Source organism: Panthera uncia (assembly GCF_023721935.1).
Source record: "Panthera uncia isolate 11264 chromosome A3 unlocalized genomic scaffold, Puncia_PCG_1.0 HiC_scaffold_12, whole genome shotgun sequence".
NCBI lineage: Eukaryota > Metazoa > Chordata > Mammalia > Carnivora > Felidae > Panthera > Panthera uncia.
The window spans coordinates 35,316,916-35,336,282 of NW_026057579.1; the positions used below are offsets into that span (position 1 = coordinate 35,316,916).

General features: G+C 48.6%; 1 protein-coding gene across 1 annotated transcript; it reads left to right on the top strand.

Annotated features, from left to right (window-relative positions):
* Positions 1-44: 44 nt before the first annotated feature.
* On the top strand, positions 45-14,194 carry CMPK2 (cytidine/uridine monophosphate kinase 2; the record flags this gene model as incomplete). The annotated part of the gene is made up of 5 exons (XM_049652013.1): positions 45-566; positions 2,211-2,325; positions 3,257-3,458; positions 9,551-9,784; positions 11,333-14,194. Coding segments are annotated over 5 exons (1,191 nt in total), but the record flags the coding sequence as incomplete, so codon positions are not given.
* Positions 14,195-19,367: the final 5,173 nt, after the last annotated feature.

A 19,367-nucleotide genomic window follows, 5' to 3' on the forward strand; every position in this document is an offset into this window, starting at 1 on the left:
AAAAAAAAAAAAAAAAAAAAAAAAAAAAAAAAAAAAAAAAGCCACACCTGCTGGGCGCGCGCCTCGACCCCCGCGTGGCCGCGCTCCTGGGCCCGCCCGGCCGCAGCTACTCGCTGTGCGTGCCCGAGGCGCCGGGCGGCGGCTGCGCGGCCCGGGTGCGGGCGGCCCGGCTGCACCAGCGCCTGCTGCACCAGCTGCGCCGCGACCCCCTGCGGCGGTGCCAGCTGCGCCGGCTGCTGTGCTACGGCCCCGGCGGCGGCGCGGGCGGCGTGCAGCGCGGCTTCCTGCTCCGCGACCCCGGCGACAGCCCCGACACCCGGCGCGCGCTCTTCTCGCTGCTCGGCGACGCCCCGGGGGGCCCGCGCCTGGGCGAGTTCGTGGGCGACGCGCACCAGCAGGTGTGGCAGAGCCTGTGGGAGCTGCGGGACGGGGCGGAGTGGCGGCAGGTGGGCCCCCGCGAGCGCGTCCTGGCCGCCCCGGAGCCCGCCCTGCACCCGGTGGTGCCTGACCTGCCCAGCTCCGGGGTCTTCCCGCACCGGGAGGCCGCCCGCGCCGTTCTGGAGGCGGTAAGAGGCCTGCCCCTTCCTCGCACTCGGGGTGGAACTCCCCCACCCCCCAGACAAGGAGGAGTGGGTTCTCGGGTGGGGGTGGGGGGGCCGGTCTATCCAGCCCGGGCGCTGTTGCCGCGGGGAACTGATTGACGTCCCTGGGCAGATGGGGCCGTGAACCTGAGTGCCGGCCTCCGGTTTAGACGCTGCGGCTCTTTTCTGGATCCTCAGCCGCCTGGAACTTTCCCTCCGAGGCGGCAAGTGATGGATGTCCCGAGGCCGCGCTCGAGTTCCTGCCCTGAATGCGCGGGGAAGGCGCTGCGGGAGGAGGAAAGAGGCCGCTGGGTGCCGGGAGGGTCATGCCATCTGGGAAGCCGTCACACTGTTGGGAGGCCGGGGCATGAGTTTTGGGGAGAAAAGGGCCAGGGTTTGGGGTTTGAGAAACGCGTACTGAATCTGTGGCCGCCTGCTTACCGGCTGCCCATGCAAGCGGCACAAGCCCCGTTTTTCCTGTCTCATCTGTGAAACACTCCCCTTGAGGTGTTTAGGACAAGGAAACATCTGGGACACAGCAGGTGCTCCGGGAAGGAGCACTGAGAATCTTTTCCCCGGGGCAGCCTGGGCAGGGCCTGGGGTGTCCAGACTCGACTTGATGAGGCTGCGCAATGGAGTTTATTCAGTGCCTTCTGCAAGCTTTTGGGATAGTATTAAGGAGTGGTGAAGAGGGCAGGACCAGTCTCCTGGGTTTAAATCCAAACTCCGGCATTTGTTACCTGTGTCACTTTCAGTTTCTTAAACCCTCCTTGCCTCAGTTTCCTTAGTCTGTAGTTGGGAATAATAATGCTGCCACCCTCGCAGGGTTACTGTGAAGGCTGGCCATGTTAATCCTGGAGAAGCATTTAGGAGATTAAGCGTGTACATAAACAAACGTGTGGTCCTCGCTATAGAGCGGGAGAGCAGAGGTGAGAACTTTGAATGCCCAGCACCTCCTGTGCTGCTCCCTGGTGACCGCAGTGCAAGGCTGTCTTCTCCCCTCGTAGCGGGGGCAGGAAGGGACCGGCTGACTGCTTCCGGGAGCTACAGTCCTAGCTGGTTTCCCACATCCCACATACTGCGCCAAGCGGGGCCTGTGCCCCCCCCCCCCCAGTTGTGGCCTTCCCTCTCCTTCCTCTGGGGTAGCTGGCCTGTAAGGCTGAGGGATCTCAGCTGCTGTTGCCTTTTTGAGCCAGAGCTATTCAGTATAAAATGGAGGGATTCAGCCCCTCTCAGGTTCAAAATTGCTTTTCTTTTTACATGTTTATTTTTGAGAGAGAGACAGAGAGAGAGACAGAGAGAGACAGAGCACGATCCGGGGCAGGGCAGAGAGAGGGAGGCGCAGAATCCAAAGCAGGCTCCAGGCTCTGAGCTGTCAGCACAGAGCCCGATGCAGGGCTCGAACCCATATTCCAGGAGTGGTAAGATCATCACCTGAGCCGAAGTCAGACACTTAACTGACCGAGCCACCCAGGCACCCCAGCCCCTCTCAGGTTCAAAACAGCATGATTTTGGTGTGGTGTGAAACACGACTTATGTCTTATTAGCGTTGGGCAATCTTGTTCTCAGCAATCAGATATTGCAAAAGCCCCGTTGCCTCACTACGGCTGCACACGCATTGTTTTACAGTGTATACCCTTCATTCCTGAGGCCCAAGCAGTGCTCGACCTGGTTGACCAGTTGCCGGAACAAGTCCACAAAGGGAAGTTCCCGGTCATTGCTTTTGAAGGACTGGATGCCACAGGTAATATTACCTTTCAGTTACAGGCAAGGAGAGACATTGATCTCTCGTGGGAATAGACAGGGCTTCACAAGTACAACTTTATACAGAGTTCGGCTCGTAAGCTTCAGGGCAGTGTCTAGTGTGTGCCATGCACGGAGCCGGGCAGGCGTGCGATGCAAAGGTGAATAAGGCCTTGAGTGGGAAGCCAGGGGAGGGGTGGAGGGGCTGAGCCTCAGGTGCTCTGGCGACCACGAGAAGGCACTTAAGGCAGCCTCCGCGTGGGGGACGGAGCGTGGTTGGGGTGGCTCCCGTAGGGCTGTTTTCAGTGCAGATCAGAGCAGGTCAGGTGAGGAAGACAGAAGCGGTCCTCCGGGCGGAAGAAACAGCATGGGCCGAAGAGAAGGGACTTGAGCCAGCCTGGGGGCATTTGGGAAGCACAGGCCATTCCGAGGACCCTTTGGAAGTACTAGGAAGGTGGGGGGCAGAAGCGTTGGAGCTGGCAGAGATCTCAGAGTACAACGGACATACCCACACTTGGCCCAAAACACAAAAGTAGGAGTAGTAAGGCTGTAAAGGCGGCGGGAGAACAGCCAAGGACAAGGTGGAGCCTGGGCTGAAGTCACGTGGTTCAGCGTGAGGCGGGGCTCCCCGGGTGCAGAGAGTGTGAAGGAGCAAGGAGGTTATCCCAGGGCCAGGAGGTCTCTGCCAGAGTTTATCATTGCTTTGTGATATCTTTCAAGTGTTCTGACACCACACTGAGCAAACCCAGGTTCCTGAAGGTCTGCATCTTTTTTTTTTATTTTTTTTTATTTTAAATAATCTTGGTAGGTAATGAGCTACGCTGGTTTACGGGTGGAAAGAGTGTCTTTGCTCCGTCTGAGTTCATCTGAGCAGTTTGGGAGTGATACCGTGGCCATGGTAACGAAGCCCTGTGTTTGTATCTGGCCCGCAGGTAAAACCACTGTGACCCAGTCAGTTTCAGACACACTCGGGGCTGTCCTCTTAAAGTCGCCACCTGCTTGCATCAGCCAGTGGAGGAAAATCTTTGATGATGAGCCAACTATCATTAGGAGAGCTTTTTATTCTTTGGGCAATTATATTGTGGCTTCTGAAATAGCCAAAGAATCTACAAAATCTCCTGTGATTATAGACAGGTAGGTATGAAGATCCTATGAGTCTGGCATTTTGTTCCCCAACGTTTAAGTGTGTGTGTGTACCTACGCATGCATGTATTCAACTGTGTATGTTAAGTCAAACCGAGTGATGATAAGAATAGGAAGAATGCCTATGCTTTATTAATCACCTACGTCACAGGCTGGCATTTCGCTAAGAGCATGCATACCATTGTTCGATATCTGGAACAATTATGCATGGTTAGTGGATACTACATGTTATTCCCAATTTACTGATGAGAAACATAGGTCTTCGAAAGGTCGAGGTGCCTAGGGAACTCAGGGGTTGAGAGTCCAACTTCGGCTCAGGCTGTGATCTCACAGCTTGTGAGCTCGAGCCCCACGTCAGGCTCTGTGCTGACGGCTCGGAGCCTGGAGCCTGCTTCAGATTCTGTGTCTCCCCTCTCTCTGCCCCTCCCCCGCTCATGCTCTGTCTCTCTCTCTCTCTCTTTCTCTCAAAAATAAACATTAAAAAAAAAAAAAAAAAAAGGTTAAGTGACCTGCCAAGTGACTAAGCTAGAAATGGTGTATGAGGATATTGGCCAAAGGCTGTGCTTTTAGAAATTGATGCTTTCAGTGGTTCATTTGTTCACCGGCTTATTTGTAAAACACTGATTGGGCATCTCCTATGTGCCAAAGATTGCTCTCAATTTAGGGGATTCGGCGGTCCGTGAGCGAGACGATGCCCTGCTTGCGTGGAGCAGACATACTGTTGCAGGAGAAGTTGATGGTCAAGTGCATAAACAGCTGTGATGCTATCAGAGAGTGATAAATACTCCGAAGAGGGTAAAGCAAAGTGGGTATGGCTGAGGAAGGCCTGTATAAGGGGGTAACATTGATCTGAGCCCTGAACGCCCCAGAAGAGGTGGAAATGAAAACTGTGGAGGAACAGCGTTATGGACAGCAGAGTCAGTAAGAGCAAAGCCTACAGACAGAAAGAAGTTGACATAATCCAGGACTAGAAACAGGCCAGTGTAATGAGCACATAGTGAACCGGGGGCTGCTTTCTGGGTGAATGAGCAGAGAGAGAGAGAGAGAGGCAGAGGATAGAGGAGAAGGGCCCGTAGGCGGAGAGAGTGTGGGTTTTATTCTGAGCGCCGAGGGGAGCTGTTGGAAGGTTTCAGATAATGAAGTGATGTAAACTGATTTGTGTGTTTCCAATTCCATATGTAAGAACTAGCTCAACGTACCACACAAATGGATGAAAGCAAGTTATCCTAGGCTTTAAATCACCGGGACTCGGTGGTACGGAAATCACAGTCGCGGTGAGATCGCAGCTTGCTCTCATCAGGTTGCTGAGAACCAGTTAAAATGCCCTAATGCCCAGAGCTCAGAGCTGGCGCTCACGTGCATGGATTGACGCCCTCCAGGGTGCTGGTGGGGGTGGAGGGCTAGGAGAGCGGTTTGTGGAGACACAGCAGAGTGGAGACCGCTTCACCGCCTGAAGAAACCGAGATGCCTTCAGCTGTGTTCAGATACTGAAAAATGTGAAAAACCAAAGCCCATCAGTAAGAGAAAGGGTGCATAAATGCCAGCGTATTTGTAAAATGGGGCCCCATTCAGCCACATAGACCAGTGCAGTGTATCCCTGTGCAGAAATTACAAAACCGTAATCTGAAAAAATCGAGTTGCAGACGGGCGTTGAGTAAAATACATGCAAATTAAGACAAACTGTAGAGTACGGAGGGATGGAAGGTTATTGAGCAAATTCAGGAGAGGGCTAGGGAAAAAACGCACGGTCGATAAAAAGTACAAAAGGTCATGAGCTGCATTTGTGTTATTGCTTCGCATTACGTGAATGTTTGTTGCCGTTTCTGCAATTTTGCTTATTTTTGGAAAGATAAGCAACCGTATTGAAGTATGACAAGAGTTCAGGAAAAAGCAGGAATCATAACTGTAAATCTCAAGGAATTTCAAGTAGGGAACACACCCAAGTATAGCCCGCACCCGTGTCCGGACTTACGACCTCACCATCCCCCATAAAGCCACCTCCTTCTCCCACCCGGTCACCGTCCGTTCTCCCCTCCTGCCTCCCTCCCCCCCCCCCCCCCCCCACCGTGGTAACTGCTGCCCTGACCTCCATCACCGTAGACTTGTTCCTTCTGTTTTTGAACTGCTTGTCCACGCAGGTGTGCATTACTGCTCTTTGCGTCTGACGGCCTTCATGCCGCGTATGATACTCCCCTTGCTGCTATGAACACGTTTTAACGTTTTTGTTTTATTTTATTACTATTTTTTTTATTTTGAGAGAGGGAGAGAGTGTGTGTGCATGGGGGAGGGGCAGAGAGAGCCAGAGGGGGAGCGAGGATCCCAACCAGGCTCTGCACACTGTCAGTGCAGAGCTCAACACAGGGCTCGAACCCACGAACTACGAGATCGTGGCCTGAGCCGAGATCAAGAGCCGACTGCCTAACCGACAGAGCCACCCAGATGCCCCTTGCTGTGGACATTTTTTACGTAACTCTGGTGCCTGTATATCTGCAGTTCTGGTGCAGAGATGCCCATGACTGGAGCTGCAGGGGCGTGGGGGTTCACATGTGTTCGACTTCAGCAAATATTCCAGAAAGTTTTTTGAAGTGGTTGAAACAACTCACAGCCACCCCCCCCCCCCCCCCACCAGCAGTGTTTGAGAATTCCCTTTGACTCGCATCCTGGTCAACACTTAGCATCGCCAGCCTTTTATGCTAGGCTTTCCCCTTGTTCAAGCTGGTTTGCCACATCTGGAAACTTCTACCCCTTTCTTGAAATACCTTCCCCTGTACTTTTCTGTACAGGCTTTTCTGTAGCTCTGCAACACCCCACGGAAAGGTGGTTCTGAGCGTGTGCAGGAAATAAAGCCTGAGGTGGTGGGTTGCCGGGCGAGAGGAAAACAGTGAAAATGAGTTAGAAGCCGGGTACTCTCGCCGGAGCGACCATGCTGGGAGGTAGTTTCAACTTCGGGGACGGCAAGGTGGTTATGTCAAGAGGTTGAGGGTTGGCAAGAAGGGTGAGAAACTGCGCTCCTTTGCGGGACTTCTTTGGGGGATGTTTTTGCCCCGTTATTAATAAGTGAATCTGCCGTATTTGAGATTTTTTTTTGTTTTCATGCAGTGTCCTTTTTCAATGAGAAAGCCTGAACTTCTCCTCATATGGTGCGACTTGATGAGGCATATTGTTTCCTCCGATGTTCCAAGTCCTGAAGCTGCACTGGCTTCTGTGTGTAGGTGGATGCCGATCCCCTCTGCTCCCGGCTTCCTAATCCGTTAAAGGGGAGAGAGCCCTCCTCGCTTCCCCACCCACCATTAGGACTGGTGATGAACAGCCATTGAGTTGATACAGGGAGAAGTGCTTCGAAATAGCAAATCGCTATGAAGATACAAAGCGTTATTATAGAAGCTGCGTATAACGTGTGGACAAATTGCATCTGATTTGAACCCATGTGGTTTCCCTGAAGGCAGAATGGAAAATACTAACTAGCGGAGAGTCTGAAATTGATGGCCAGAGGGTGTGATTATTTGAAATGAGCCACGGCGTTGTCAGTGAGAGAGCTCTAGCTATAGAAAACCGGGCTTCCATTTTTACCTTGATTTTCCTTCTTTGTGTCTGGGAATCGTCGGCAATTTTGCTCTTTAAAGAGATACTGTATCACCTTGTCAAACGGGAAGAAAAGAGCAGTTATTTGTTGTCTGGGTGGGCTTTGTTCATGTGTAAAGATTTTAATGAAATCCATTTTAGACTATACCCTCATCTAGCTGAAAAAAACGAGGGAGACAGAGTAGTTTTTGATGGTGACTGTGGTTAAGGTTGGCAACTTAATCACCCTCATTACCTTTAAAAGTCTATTCTTGCTGATGGTTTTTCTACAAAAGGAAGGCTTTTAAAATTAAGATGATATCAGCCTCGGTATTCATAGCTGCGTATTTAATTCAGTGAACACGGAACATGTGCAAAAAAGCAGAATAAATTGTAGTCTGGCTGCCAAGAAACAGAAAACCTGGACCCTTCGTGGATTTATTCGGCTTGGGAGACGAGATGCATCTGAGACAGAAGGTGAAAGCACACGTTTGGAAATGGTGACTCAGGGACGCGGCACAGAGAAATGCTTCCGGGCAGGACTCAAGGAGCTGGCCGATACGGTGGCCGCTTCTGGAGGTGGATGAGGGCTTCGAAGGATGGATGGTGTGAGAATTGCTCACCTCCCAAATTAATTTTTGTTTGTGTCTCCTTTTCAGTACTGTCTGTATTACCATCATTTGAAAATGCAGCTTTAGTTATAAGCAGTGTCCGCTAAACATTAGGGATTTTCTTTTAAAAAAAATTGTTTTTAACGTTTATTCTGAGAGACAGAGACAGAGTGCGAACAGGGGAGGGCAGAGAGAGAGGGAGACACAGAATCCGAAACAGGCTCCAGGCTCTGAGCTGTCAGCACAGAGCCCGACAAGGGGCTCGAACTCACGAACCGCGAGATATGACCTGAGCCCAAGTCGGACGCTTAACCGACTGAGCCACTCAGGCGCCCAACATTTGGTGTTTTCTTTTTAATTTAATTTAATTAATTTATTTATTTTTTGGTGTTTTCTTATAATGACAGTGTGATACACAGCTATGTTTGCGGCAACTGTGGAAGAGAAACGGGGTTTTGCATGCTTTTCATTTTCCCGATGAGGAAATTGAGACTACATTGGCTTAAATGAGTTACCTGTGTCCGCAGAGGAAGTAGGTGGCAGAAGGTAGATTAACACACAGCTCAGATAACACTGTGAATTCGTTTGGTAGATACCAGTCTGTCCTTTTCACTGGGAAAAGTAGTTCAAGTCTCCAATGATTAAGAATCTAGGATTTTATTTAAAAAAAAAATTTTTTTTTTTTAACGTTTATTTATTTTTGAGACAGAGAGAGACAGAGCATGAATGGGGGAGGGTCAGAGAGAGGGAGACACAGAATTGAAACAGGCTCTGGGCTCTGAGCTGTCAGCACAGGGGCCCGATGCGGGGCTCAAACTCACGGACTGCGAGATCGTGACCTGAGCAGAAGTCGGCGCTCAACCGACTGAGCCACCCAGGCGCCCCAAGAATTTAGGATTTTAAAACATTAAAGTTAGTAAGTTGAAAATACAGACAAGGATGGGGCCATGGGTCCTTCTCCACACTGGAATGTTTGTAACTGTTTTATAAATATCTGTGATGAGAGTCCTTTGATATTGAATTTGGAGTTTTGTAGCCTGTTAAAATTGGAATACGACATGGGCAGGTCAAGATTATAATAAGCTATGCCAATTAATGAAATGATTCCAATTTAGTCATATGCACACCCAGAGAACATTTATTGTGTACCTACTGTGTGCCACACGCTGGTTTCAGGTTTTGGAAGGCAGGAGTGACTAAACAAGAAATTTTCTAACGGAGGAGCCCGAAGAGGTCATGCCTACAAACAACTTGCCTTTCTTTACCGTGAGAAGTTCTTCCGTAGAGTCGGGCGTGAGGGGCATTGGGAGCCCAGAGGAGAAAACAGCGAGCTCTCCGTGGGGCTCCGTCTGAGTGGGACTGTGCAGGCAGAGTAGGAGCTTTGCTGACTGAGAGCCTCCCTCCCTCTGGAGGCAAGTGTGAAGACAGGCCCGCGTGGAGCCGTGCGCCTGGACACACACCATAACTGTGTCTTCATGGGGCTGGACGTTTCCGGCAGGCAGTGGAAAGCCGCTGGGCGTTTTGGAATAGATGTTCTTTTTTTTTTTTTTTTTTTTTTTTTTTTTTCATTTATTTTTTTTTTTTAGAGAGAGAGCACAAGTCGGGGAGGGGCAGAGAGAGAAGGAGACACAGAATCTGAAACGGGCTCCAGGCTCCGAGCCGTCAGCACGGAGCCCGACGCGGGGCTCGAACTCACGGACCGCGAGATCGTGACCTGAGCCGAAGTCAGCCGCTCAACCGACTGAGCCGCCCAGGCGCCCCCAGATTGAGTTTTATTTATTGAACAGATTGCAATGCAGGGAAAACTTGAGCAGAGCCGTGCTGGCTTCAGCCTCTCGCGCGGCAGATTTTCAGGTGCACCTTGACCTCGGCCTCTACAGATGGAGATCTCACTCGTCCTCTCCTTCCCAGGTACTGGCACAGCACGGCCACCTACGCCATTGCCACCGAGGTGACCGGGGGGCTCCAGTACCTGCCCCCGGTCCATCACCCTATATACCAGTGGCCCAGGGACCTGCTCAGACCCGACCTGGTCCTGCTGCTCACAGTGAGCCCCAAGAAGAGGATGCAGAGAATTGAGGGCCGGGGCGTGGAGCGGACCAGAGAGGAAGCTGAACTGGAGGCCGACGGCACGTTTCGTCAAAAGTAGGTGTCCCGATGTGAACGGCAGGGGTTCCTGGCCGTGGCGGAGAGCCAGGATGGGCGCCGGCTTTAGGAATGTGGAGGAAGTGACGTTGTTCTCGTTGTTCGAACCCGAGAGGCAGCGTCCCCCAGGGTAGCTCAGCTCCTTCTGGCGGTGCGGTTCCCACACGGCCACAGCATTGGTGACGCACGGCCACAGGGCATCGGGGCTTCCTTCCAGTCCTGGCTGTGCCAGGAACAGTGTGAACCCGGGGAACGCAATACACATTTCTGGGTCCTGGTTCCCCAGTCCTAATAGAATGGGCACAGAGTGCTGTCCGATGACCTCACTGTGACTTTTCCTTAGAAGGTGCTTCCCGTGTGTCAGGCATCTGGGTCCGGACGCTCTCTGATGCGCACGAGGGCGACGTCAGCCGTATTTTACGGGTTACAAAACTGAGGCTCCAAGGATGAAGCGACTTGTCTGGATTTGCATAGCTACTGTGTAGTAAACCTGGGATTAAAATCAAGATCTTTTTCGATTTTAAAGGCAGCGCTTTTGTTTTCACGAGAAAGCTGTGGGACGGTAGCTGGAGACCCTGGACCAGAGCCTCACTGTCTTAGAGCCGAGGTTGAATCCGTTCCGTAAGACTGGTTTGAAAAGCCAAAGCGGCCCCTCCCCCGTTCATGCTCTGTCTCTCTCTGTCCCAAAAATAAATAAAAAAAAAAACGTTGAAAAAAAAAAAAAATTTGAAAAGCCAAAGCGGAGTAGTTTATACAAATAAACAATCATAGCACCGCTGTCCTAACACAACCCTGTTCTAAATAGTTAAATAACAACTCGGCTGTGCGCAAAGAAACCGTGTCAGGCAGTTTACTCGTATTAATTCAATTAGGCCTCGTGACACATCACTGGGAAGGCATTATTTCAGCCCTCGTTTTACAGGTGAGAAAACCGAGGCGGAGGGGAAAGCAGTTTGATGAGTTCACTGAGCTAGTGAGTAGTAAACAGCACGTGTGACAACCACACGCTGTCACGCTTCCCGAACGCCACCGGCCTCCGTCATTCCTACGCGGCAAGGCTGGCTAACGCCCGAAGGAGCTCTGGAACAACCTGGTGAATTTTTCAGAGACTCGTCTGTGAAGACAGTGTCCGTGCCCAGGGCCTCTGGCTTGTCTGAAATCCCTCAGGGCACAGACTGTGGAGCGATTTCCTGTGTGCCCAGTTAGTTCACCTCTTGGAATCTGCTACTTTCTCTGCAGAAATGGGGGTGACACGGTTCCCTTCCTCAGGTCACCCTGAGTATGAAAACAGGAGGATCACGCAGGACGCTGATGCCTGTATAGAAAACAGGTAGCCGTAAAGGCTAGCTACTAAACATTACTCTGAATTTGTTATTTATTAACCAAAACGTGTCACACGTCTCCTGCGGACAAAGCTAGCGGCCGAGGGCAACAGCGAGATAAATCAGATGGGGCCCTGGCTGTGTGCATCCTGGTGGGGAAATGGCATTTGTGTGTTGAGCCTTGTTAAAAAATAAGCCAACTCTTTTCATTTCTGCCTGTCCCCAGGGTAGAAGTGTCCTATCAGCGGATGGAGAACCCCGCCTGCCACGTGGTCGATGCTAGTCCCTCGAGAGAGAAAGTCCTCCAGACGGTTTTAGGCATAATCCAAAATAATTTTAGCTAATTGTAATTACTCCAAAATGTAATTCTGCATTTTGGCAGATTGGATGTTGTTTGATACATCTAGGCCCACGGCGGGGTACATGGTGTTCCCAGATTTCTGTTGCATAACCATGGCATGTGCTAGAAAGCCGAAGACCAGACCATTTCGATTTTACCTACACCGTTATACTCCCTTCTGACCAAAGGACGCATCAAGGTTGAGACCGTCAACGTTCCAGCCAGAGATCAGTGATTGCTTTCTTCAAGTGTAACAAACGTTTTCCTGGAACGCGTTTTCAGCTACGTTCCTACCAAATCCTTCCAAGTTTTGTCTTATCCACAAAGCATGAGGTATACAGAAATAACCAGGAAGATCTTCCAAATCGGCGGAAGCCCCTCCGGCCCCTCCCATACCTCCTCCTGGGTCACTGATAAGACCCTGATGTGACATAGTTACCTCCTTCCCTATATGGCCTCACTCCATCATTGGGGGGCTCAGCCCTGATCCTAGAGCTAAATGCTCCTGAAGAAAGGGTCCACGTGTCCTGGCTGTCTGAGGACAACGCCCACAGGGTCGCCTTGTGGGTAGGCGACATTTACAGAGAAGACATCTGATTTGTGTCTCACAACCCCTGAGACGATCCCCTCGTGGTCAGAGTCAAATATAGAGACTGCCAACCCAGATGCTCTCAATACAAATATACCAACCCACTTTGGATTATGTTCTGTTTATTTATGTTCCTTTCCTTTCCTCTGAAAACACGGGTTTGGATATAATGAGTGTTTTGGACTAAACTAGATGCATTAAAACTTAGCCAATGCAGCGATATATTTATGTTGATATTTACATCATGTTTCTGCTCGGTGGAGGGGCTATGCTTTACTAATTAAAATCAAAGCCAAGAAGCTAAAGGCAGTGCTTGTTGTGTACTTTCATTACACAGATTTAATTTATCTTGCTAAATAAGCACAGTGGATCCTGGAATGGGGTTTCTTAGTAAATTATCTTGCACTTGAATGTCTTATGATTACATATGAAATCAGCTTTGAGATCTGTTTGCTTAGGAAAAAGAAATGGCTGAGGAAAGAGGAAATTTAATAGCTATGTGGCCTTGGGTGGGTCGCTGAACATCAATAGCCCATGTAACTTGATCTGAAAAGTGATAATCATCCTTTATTTGTATTAAGGAGTTGGCTGAACCAGGTGATTACCTAAAATCCCTCTGGTTCTAAGATAGATGAAGCTTGCAACTTGTTTTGGGGGGAATGTCTTCTTGCCAAGACATTTAAGTCTTAGACAAGGCCTTATCCGGTTATGTGGGGACTTGAATTATAATAAATTTCATATTAATAACTGTATCATACTGTCTTTCAAAAGAATTCCAGGTAATTTTTATATAATATATTTGCATATATAACTATGTAATTGGTTTCTGTTGAAAATATTTTTTAAAGCTAATAAATAGCATTAGGTTTCTGTAAGACGTGATATCTGTGTCCTTGGTATTATTTAGTCTGAACATTTTGAAAAGCTTGTGTTGGCAGTCTAGAAAAACAAACATTTAATGCCTGCCTTCTGTACCTCGCAAATGAGTAAAGTTGTTGGGATTGTCCAGTTTATGGTGGTGTCCCCCATATATGTTGGTTTTTCTGAGGCGTCCCTCCAGTGTGGCTTCCTGGAATTTTTGGTCAGCAAAGTGGGGAGGTGTGAACTCGTGGGCCAAGTGGGATCTCTGGTCAAAGTGATTTCAGAGGAAGGGGGGTGTGTTCACTTTCTTGTAAACACTGTTTCAGGAAAGTAGAATCTTTTCTTCATTGCAGATATTAAGAAGAAGAAATCGTTCTTTGTACACTTGGGTTCTTTCACGCACCGATAGGTGTGTGATTTATGAGCATGAGACAAGACGGCATCTCCTACCCAGAAACTTGATGACAAGGGATCATTCGCTTGGCTCGATTTCGTGACAAGTTGGGTTTCGCTTCTGGTCTTGTGATAGACCTTTGGTTGTCCCAAGTATTTATTCTCCCTTTCTTCCCCAGTAATAGAATTTTTGACTTGACACATGGCTGCCAAGAATTATGAGTACATTCCCAAGGCTTCCTTGCAGCTAGAGTGGCCAACTGGGCACGTATAGGTCTTCCAGGAACCTGTGAGCAGAGGGGCGTATGGAGCGTCGCTTCCTCTGCTGACCCTTCACGCTGTCTGGTATTCGGCGGTGACAGTGAGCCTTCCTGGGACCGAGGGACAAGGGTGACACTGTGGAGGTGCAGAGGCAACAACAGGAGGCTTGAACGGAGGCTGCCTTCATTCCTGAAAACAGATGTGGACGAGGGATGAATGTGTAAAGGGCATAAAGGGCATCTACTTAGGGAAGGGCCGTCAGGCAGACCCAGGGCACTATGGTATCTCAGATTCCTCCTTGTCCACAGCCTGCCTCTCTCAGTGGCACGTCCTGAACTCTTTTTTGTTTTCCAGAGTGTTTTGTTTTTATTTTTATTTTTTTTGCTGCCCCCTCTCTCTGTGACCTCTCTGTCTTCTAGGAGCAATGTGTAGCATATTTTTCTTTTAAAGATTTTATTTTTCTGGGGGCACCTGGGTGGCTCAGTCGGTTGAACAACCCACTTCGGCTCAGGTCATGATCTCACGGTTCGTGGGTTCGAGCCCCGCGTCGGGCTCTGTGCTGACAGCTCGGAGCCTGGAGCCTGCTTCGGATTCTGTGTCTCCCTCTCTCTCTGCCCCTCCCCTGCTCATGGTCTGTCTCTCTCTGTGTCAAAAGTAAATAAACATTAAAAAAAAAAAAGGTTTAAAAAAAAAAAAAGATTTTATTTTTCTTAAGCAATCTCTGCACCCAACATGGGACTCGAACCCACGGCCCTGACCTCAAGAGCTGCATGCTCTACTGACAGAGCCAGCCAGGGGCCCGAACTGTGTAGCATCTTCAAAGTGCTTAGGTCCTGGGATCTTCTTGCAATGTGTACCAAGGAAATAGTCGGTGAGGCACATACAAATGTTATATCATCTCCACATAACACACTTCAAGCAATTGGGGCATACGTATGTATTTGCATAATGTATGTTTATGTATAATGTGTATCCGTTAAATACATCAGGGTAGACCCTTTATTATGAAGATATTTATTTATTTATTTATGAGAGAGCATGTGCCCCTGTGTGCGTGAGTGAGGAAGAGCAGAGAGAGGGAGAGAGAGAATCCCAAGCAGCCTCCGTGCCGTCTCGAACCCACGGAAGCCCAAGAACCATGAGATCGTGACCTGAGCCGAAATCGAGAGTCGGCCACTTAACCGGCCGAGCCACCCAGGTGCCCCGAGGGTGAATCCTTTCAAGGGACTCCTAAGCAGAGTACAGGACACCTAAGAAGCTGTAAAGCATCAAAAATACTTTTCTCTCAGTGAGAGCCAGTGATTTCAATTTCAGCCGAAAGCAAAGATACAGCTGAAATTATTTTACAGCATTTCACTAGGTTGGCAGGTCCAGGATGGGAGCTCTGTGTACGCGAGAGCAACAGTATGATTGCAGGTGTGCTGGGAGACGGGTGTTTCTGGCCTTAGGCTTTCTTCGTATGCAGGCTGTTGTTTTTCTTTGAACCTGGGAGCCAGGCCATAAGCTATGTTTCACGTTGGCAAATACGTCCACTAGCAAGTTCGTTTGAACCTTAGGCTTCTGTAAAGGTAGCTGTGTTCATATGCTTGGATATATTTCTCGTGGGAGCAGGGAGAGGAGAAATGAATGCTGTCTTTTTTCCCCCAGAAGGTTTTACTTTCTTCCTCACTTTATTAATGTTTAATTTTTTAAATCTTTATTTATTTTTGAGAGACAGAGACAGAGCACAAGTAGGAGAGGGGCAGAGAGGGAGACACACAGAATCCCAAGCAGGCTCCAGGCTCCGAGCTGCCAGCACAGAGCCCGACGCGGGGCTCGAACCCACGGGCCATGGGATCATGACCCGAGCTGAAGGAGGACGCTTAGCCGACTGAGCCACCCAGGCGCCCCGTTTTTTCCTCACTTTAAAAGCTTCATGAAATCCATTCAGCCTGTTGGCGCAATTTGCAACTAAGAGAAGATGTTTTCTCTTTGCTTTTGGCCTTTCTCATGAGCACTGTAACTGGTTAGTGGAGGAAACAGGTTTATTCCTATCAGATTTAAACTTGATGTGATCTTTTAACAGGCCCTCTAGGTAATGCACACTCTTGGAGAGAAAATGCCCAGTGGCTCAGATTCCCCCATCTTCCAAGCCTCCTGCTGGCCTTTCTCCGAGATGGCATCTGGGCGGCTGGAGCCTAGAATGTCATTTAGGCCACCTTGAAGATGAGGGGAAAGGGGTCTGTCGTCAGCGTGCCCTCTCTCTAACTGGGTGTGGATTGCCCTGATGGCACAGGCAACTGAAATGTGTTTCCTTCAGCCCTCTATGATGAACTTGGCCTCAGTGGGGGGGTCTCACCAGTGTTTGGGTCTCCTGAGTCTGTCTTCCATGCAGCCCCAGCCATAGTTGGCTTCATGGCCACTTTCAGTTCTGCAGCCCTTGGATCCTCCTCTCTGGGGGCTCACAGACTCTCAGGGCATGTGCAAATGTCAAGGAACTGAGAACAGTCGAGAAAGTAGATGTGGGGGCACCTGGGTGGCTCAGTTGGTTGAACATCAGACTCTTGATTTTGCTCAGGTCATGATCTCCTCATCGTGAGACCGAGCCCCAATCCACCCCCAGGGTGGAGCCTGCTTGGGATTCTCTCTCTCCCACTCTCTCTCTGCCCCTCCCCCGCTCGTGTGCACATGCCTTCTCTCTCTCAAAAATAAATAAACTTAAAGAAAGGAGATGTCAAGGCTTCCTTTGCTCAATCATTCTGCGCAGCCTGGTTTATTTTGACAAGACTTTGTTTTGGGTTGGTTCAGAGAGGTTCGAGGTCGCCACTGGAGAGACTGGTGCTCTTGATGTCCCCTGGGGGTGGTTCGGGGGCAAAGCCTGGAGCAGGAAGTTGGGGGGCATGGGCCTCAACATGTCCAATCTTATTTTTTCCTCTCTGGAGCAAGCAGGATCTTCCGCTTGCCTACTGGATTCTAAGTTTCGCCATCACATAATTCGGTGTATGTTTTGCTGGGTTCTCGCTGGGTCCTTTCAGTCTGGAAACTCACGTCCTTGAGTTTTGGGAAATTTTCTCTTGGATTGTTTCCTTGATGAATTCTCCTCACTCTTTTCTCTTTATTTTTTTTCAAACATAGTTTATTATTTAGATGTTGGAAATCTGCTATGAGGTTTTTAAATTCTAAAAGCTTTCTCTTTCTCCCTCCCTTCCTTTATCCCTCCCTTGCCCTCTTCCTTTCTTCCTTTTCATATCTAAATATTCTTGTCTTAAAAAATAATGTCTTTTCTTTTTTTCTTGGATGCTAGGTCTTTACTTCTCTTTTTGAGATGATCAAGTGTGCCTTGTTTTAAAGTTCTTTTTATAGGGGCGCCTGGGTGGCTCAGTCTTGTTAAGCGTCCGACTCTTCATCTTGGCTTGGGTCACGATCCACGGTTTGTGAGTTCGAGCTCCACCGTCGGGCTCTGTGCCGACAGTGCGGAGCCTGCTTGGGATTCTCTGTTTCCCTCTCTCTCTGCCTCTCTGTCTCTCTCTCTCTCTCAAATAAATAAATAAACTTTAAAAAAATGAAGCTCTTTTTAGAAAGTCACCATTTCTTCTAAGGTGGAGTTCTGTTTATTTGCACCTTCCCGGTAGGATGCTTTCCTCAGGTTCTGGTAACCCTGGGAGCAGCTCACGACTGATGCGTAAGACCGAAAACTTCGTGTGTAGCTTTTGATCTCATGGAGTGAAGCTCTCACCTTCTGGATTCTTGCCGTAGACACCCAGTGACCGCCGGCTCTATTTTCCCTGTCCCCTGTTCCTCTTTAAAGTGCAGATATCGTAACAACTCTTCCTTGTGGAAAATCTCTCTCCCAGGGCCAGGCAGGGCTGATGTTGGAGTGGTTAGCACCATGAATTCAGCCAGGACAGCATTGTTTGATTTTACTTAAATACAAACAAACTTTTCAGCCCCGTGATCTTTAGACAACTGAAGGGTGGAGCCTTCGGAGTCACAGCCTGTCCACCTGTGTCAGAGTCTCTCCGCCCCCCAACCAGTCTTCTTCTCCAGTAGAGTAAGGGGCTCCTACCAGGAGTTCACAGTGCAGGTACAGAGACAGAAACACACACACACCATCCACATCACCGCCATACTTTCTGTGGCTGGTGTAGACGGTTAAGACAAACCTGGGTATGGTTTATGTTGGCGGGGTGTGGCAAGAGTGGCTTCAGAGATGGAAGCAAGAACCTCATACAGAATAGGTGTAAATACATGTTAAGCTGGATTGACATGAACATTTCTTGCCCAACCTGGTGCCGTGCTGTTCAGCGCCGTGTTGCTTGCCCTATTCGGTAAAGCGCTTTGACGCACTCATTTTCCTAAGTGAACTGATGTTAGGATTCTTGTGGGCGTGTACTAAGATACACAATATCTAATTTGGACCAGGGTGTTTCGTTTGAAGACTGTGCATTGGTCTAAATCTACTTTGCAAGTTTTTATTGTTAATCTTGATTTTTTTTTTAAAACAAAGTAACATATATAAGGCATTTGGGCAGAAAACTTGCAAGAAATTGCATTTGGTTGGATGCCTGCTTAGGACTTAAGTCACACTAGCTGTTTTCTATTTCGTCCGACGAAGACTTGAAAAATCAATTCCGTACAGAGCAAATACATTGCATTTCCACTAGAGGGAGGAAAAGAGCCAATTTTAAATATTTCCAAGGGAGCCGTGTCCCTCCTCGGTCCTGTGCCGAGATAATCACTTCCCTCATTACACACAAACTGTGCTTGGAAAAACAACAGTGGTTTCTTTCATTTTTATTTAAATGTCTGCTCTAATGGGAGAACAAAGGACAAAACATGGAACATTTCTAGGTCAAAGTAGCACGTCTTTAAAAGTGGCTAATTTCTTGCTTCAAGAATTCTAAATACAGCCCCGGGGTCAGAAAAATATTCAAAGAAAGACCTTAGTGATCAGAGGACTCAATCTCTTTCTTTAATAGTTGTGGAAAATGAGGCCAGAGAAAGGCTTCTGCTGCCCAGGGTCATATGATTTGTTAGCCACAGATGTGGGGATAGAGGAAGGTTTTCCAATCCTTCCTCCCGAGCTCTTTGTAACATGGGAGACGGTTGTCAGCTAATCTGATGCAGTAAATATTATAGATACACACCTCCGTAGACATATTTGTGTACATGCATATGGATGTATGTATTTTCTTCCCTGTGAGGTTTATGATTTGAGATCTGGCATGAAGAAACATTCTGGGGTTTTTATGTGTACTTGTTTATTTGCTTTTAAAACCTCCCTTCCTTATATACTCTAGACGCAAATGGCACTGCTCATGTTGGGTGCGGCTAATGGATTCCACAAGGTCCGAGCTCTTGTAATTACTGACCAATCACCAAAATACCACGCTTTAGAAAACACATCGTAAACTCTCCTGTGAAGTCTCCAAGATTTTTATTAACATGCATGACATTAATGGTTGTGCTGATGTTGCCATAATTGAGGGCGTGTCCCATTTCTCTGAAATAATAAGGCATTTGGGGGAGCTATCAAATTTCACTTTTGGCTGAACCTGGTCTATAAACTTTCCCAAATGCAATGCATTTGGTGTTCATCTTTGAGGTAGGAAAGATTATTTTCCGAGTTTTAATTGGAAAAAAAAAAAACCCACCCAAATATTCTATTCTGTAGTTGTTTAAAAAAAAAAAAAAGAAAAGAAAAGCCACCGATGAATCTGGACGTGTTTGAAGGCGTAAAAGAGTATTTCTTTCAACGTTTTCTGTAGTCAAAACTTCTGTTAAGGAGTTTCCTCCATGCTGCTGAATATTCTGACTCATAGCTCGGGGCTGTTTCTA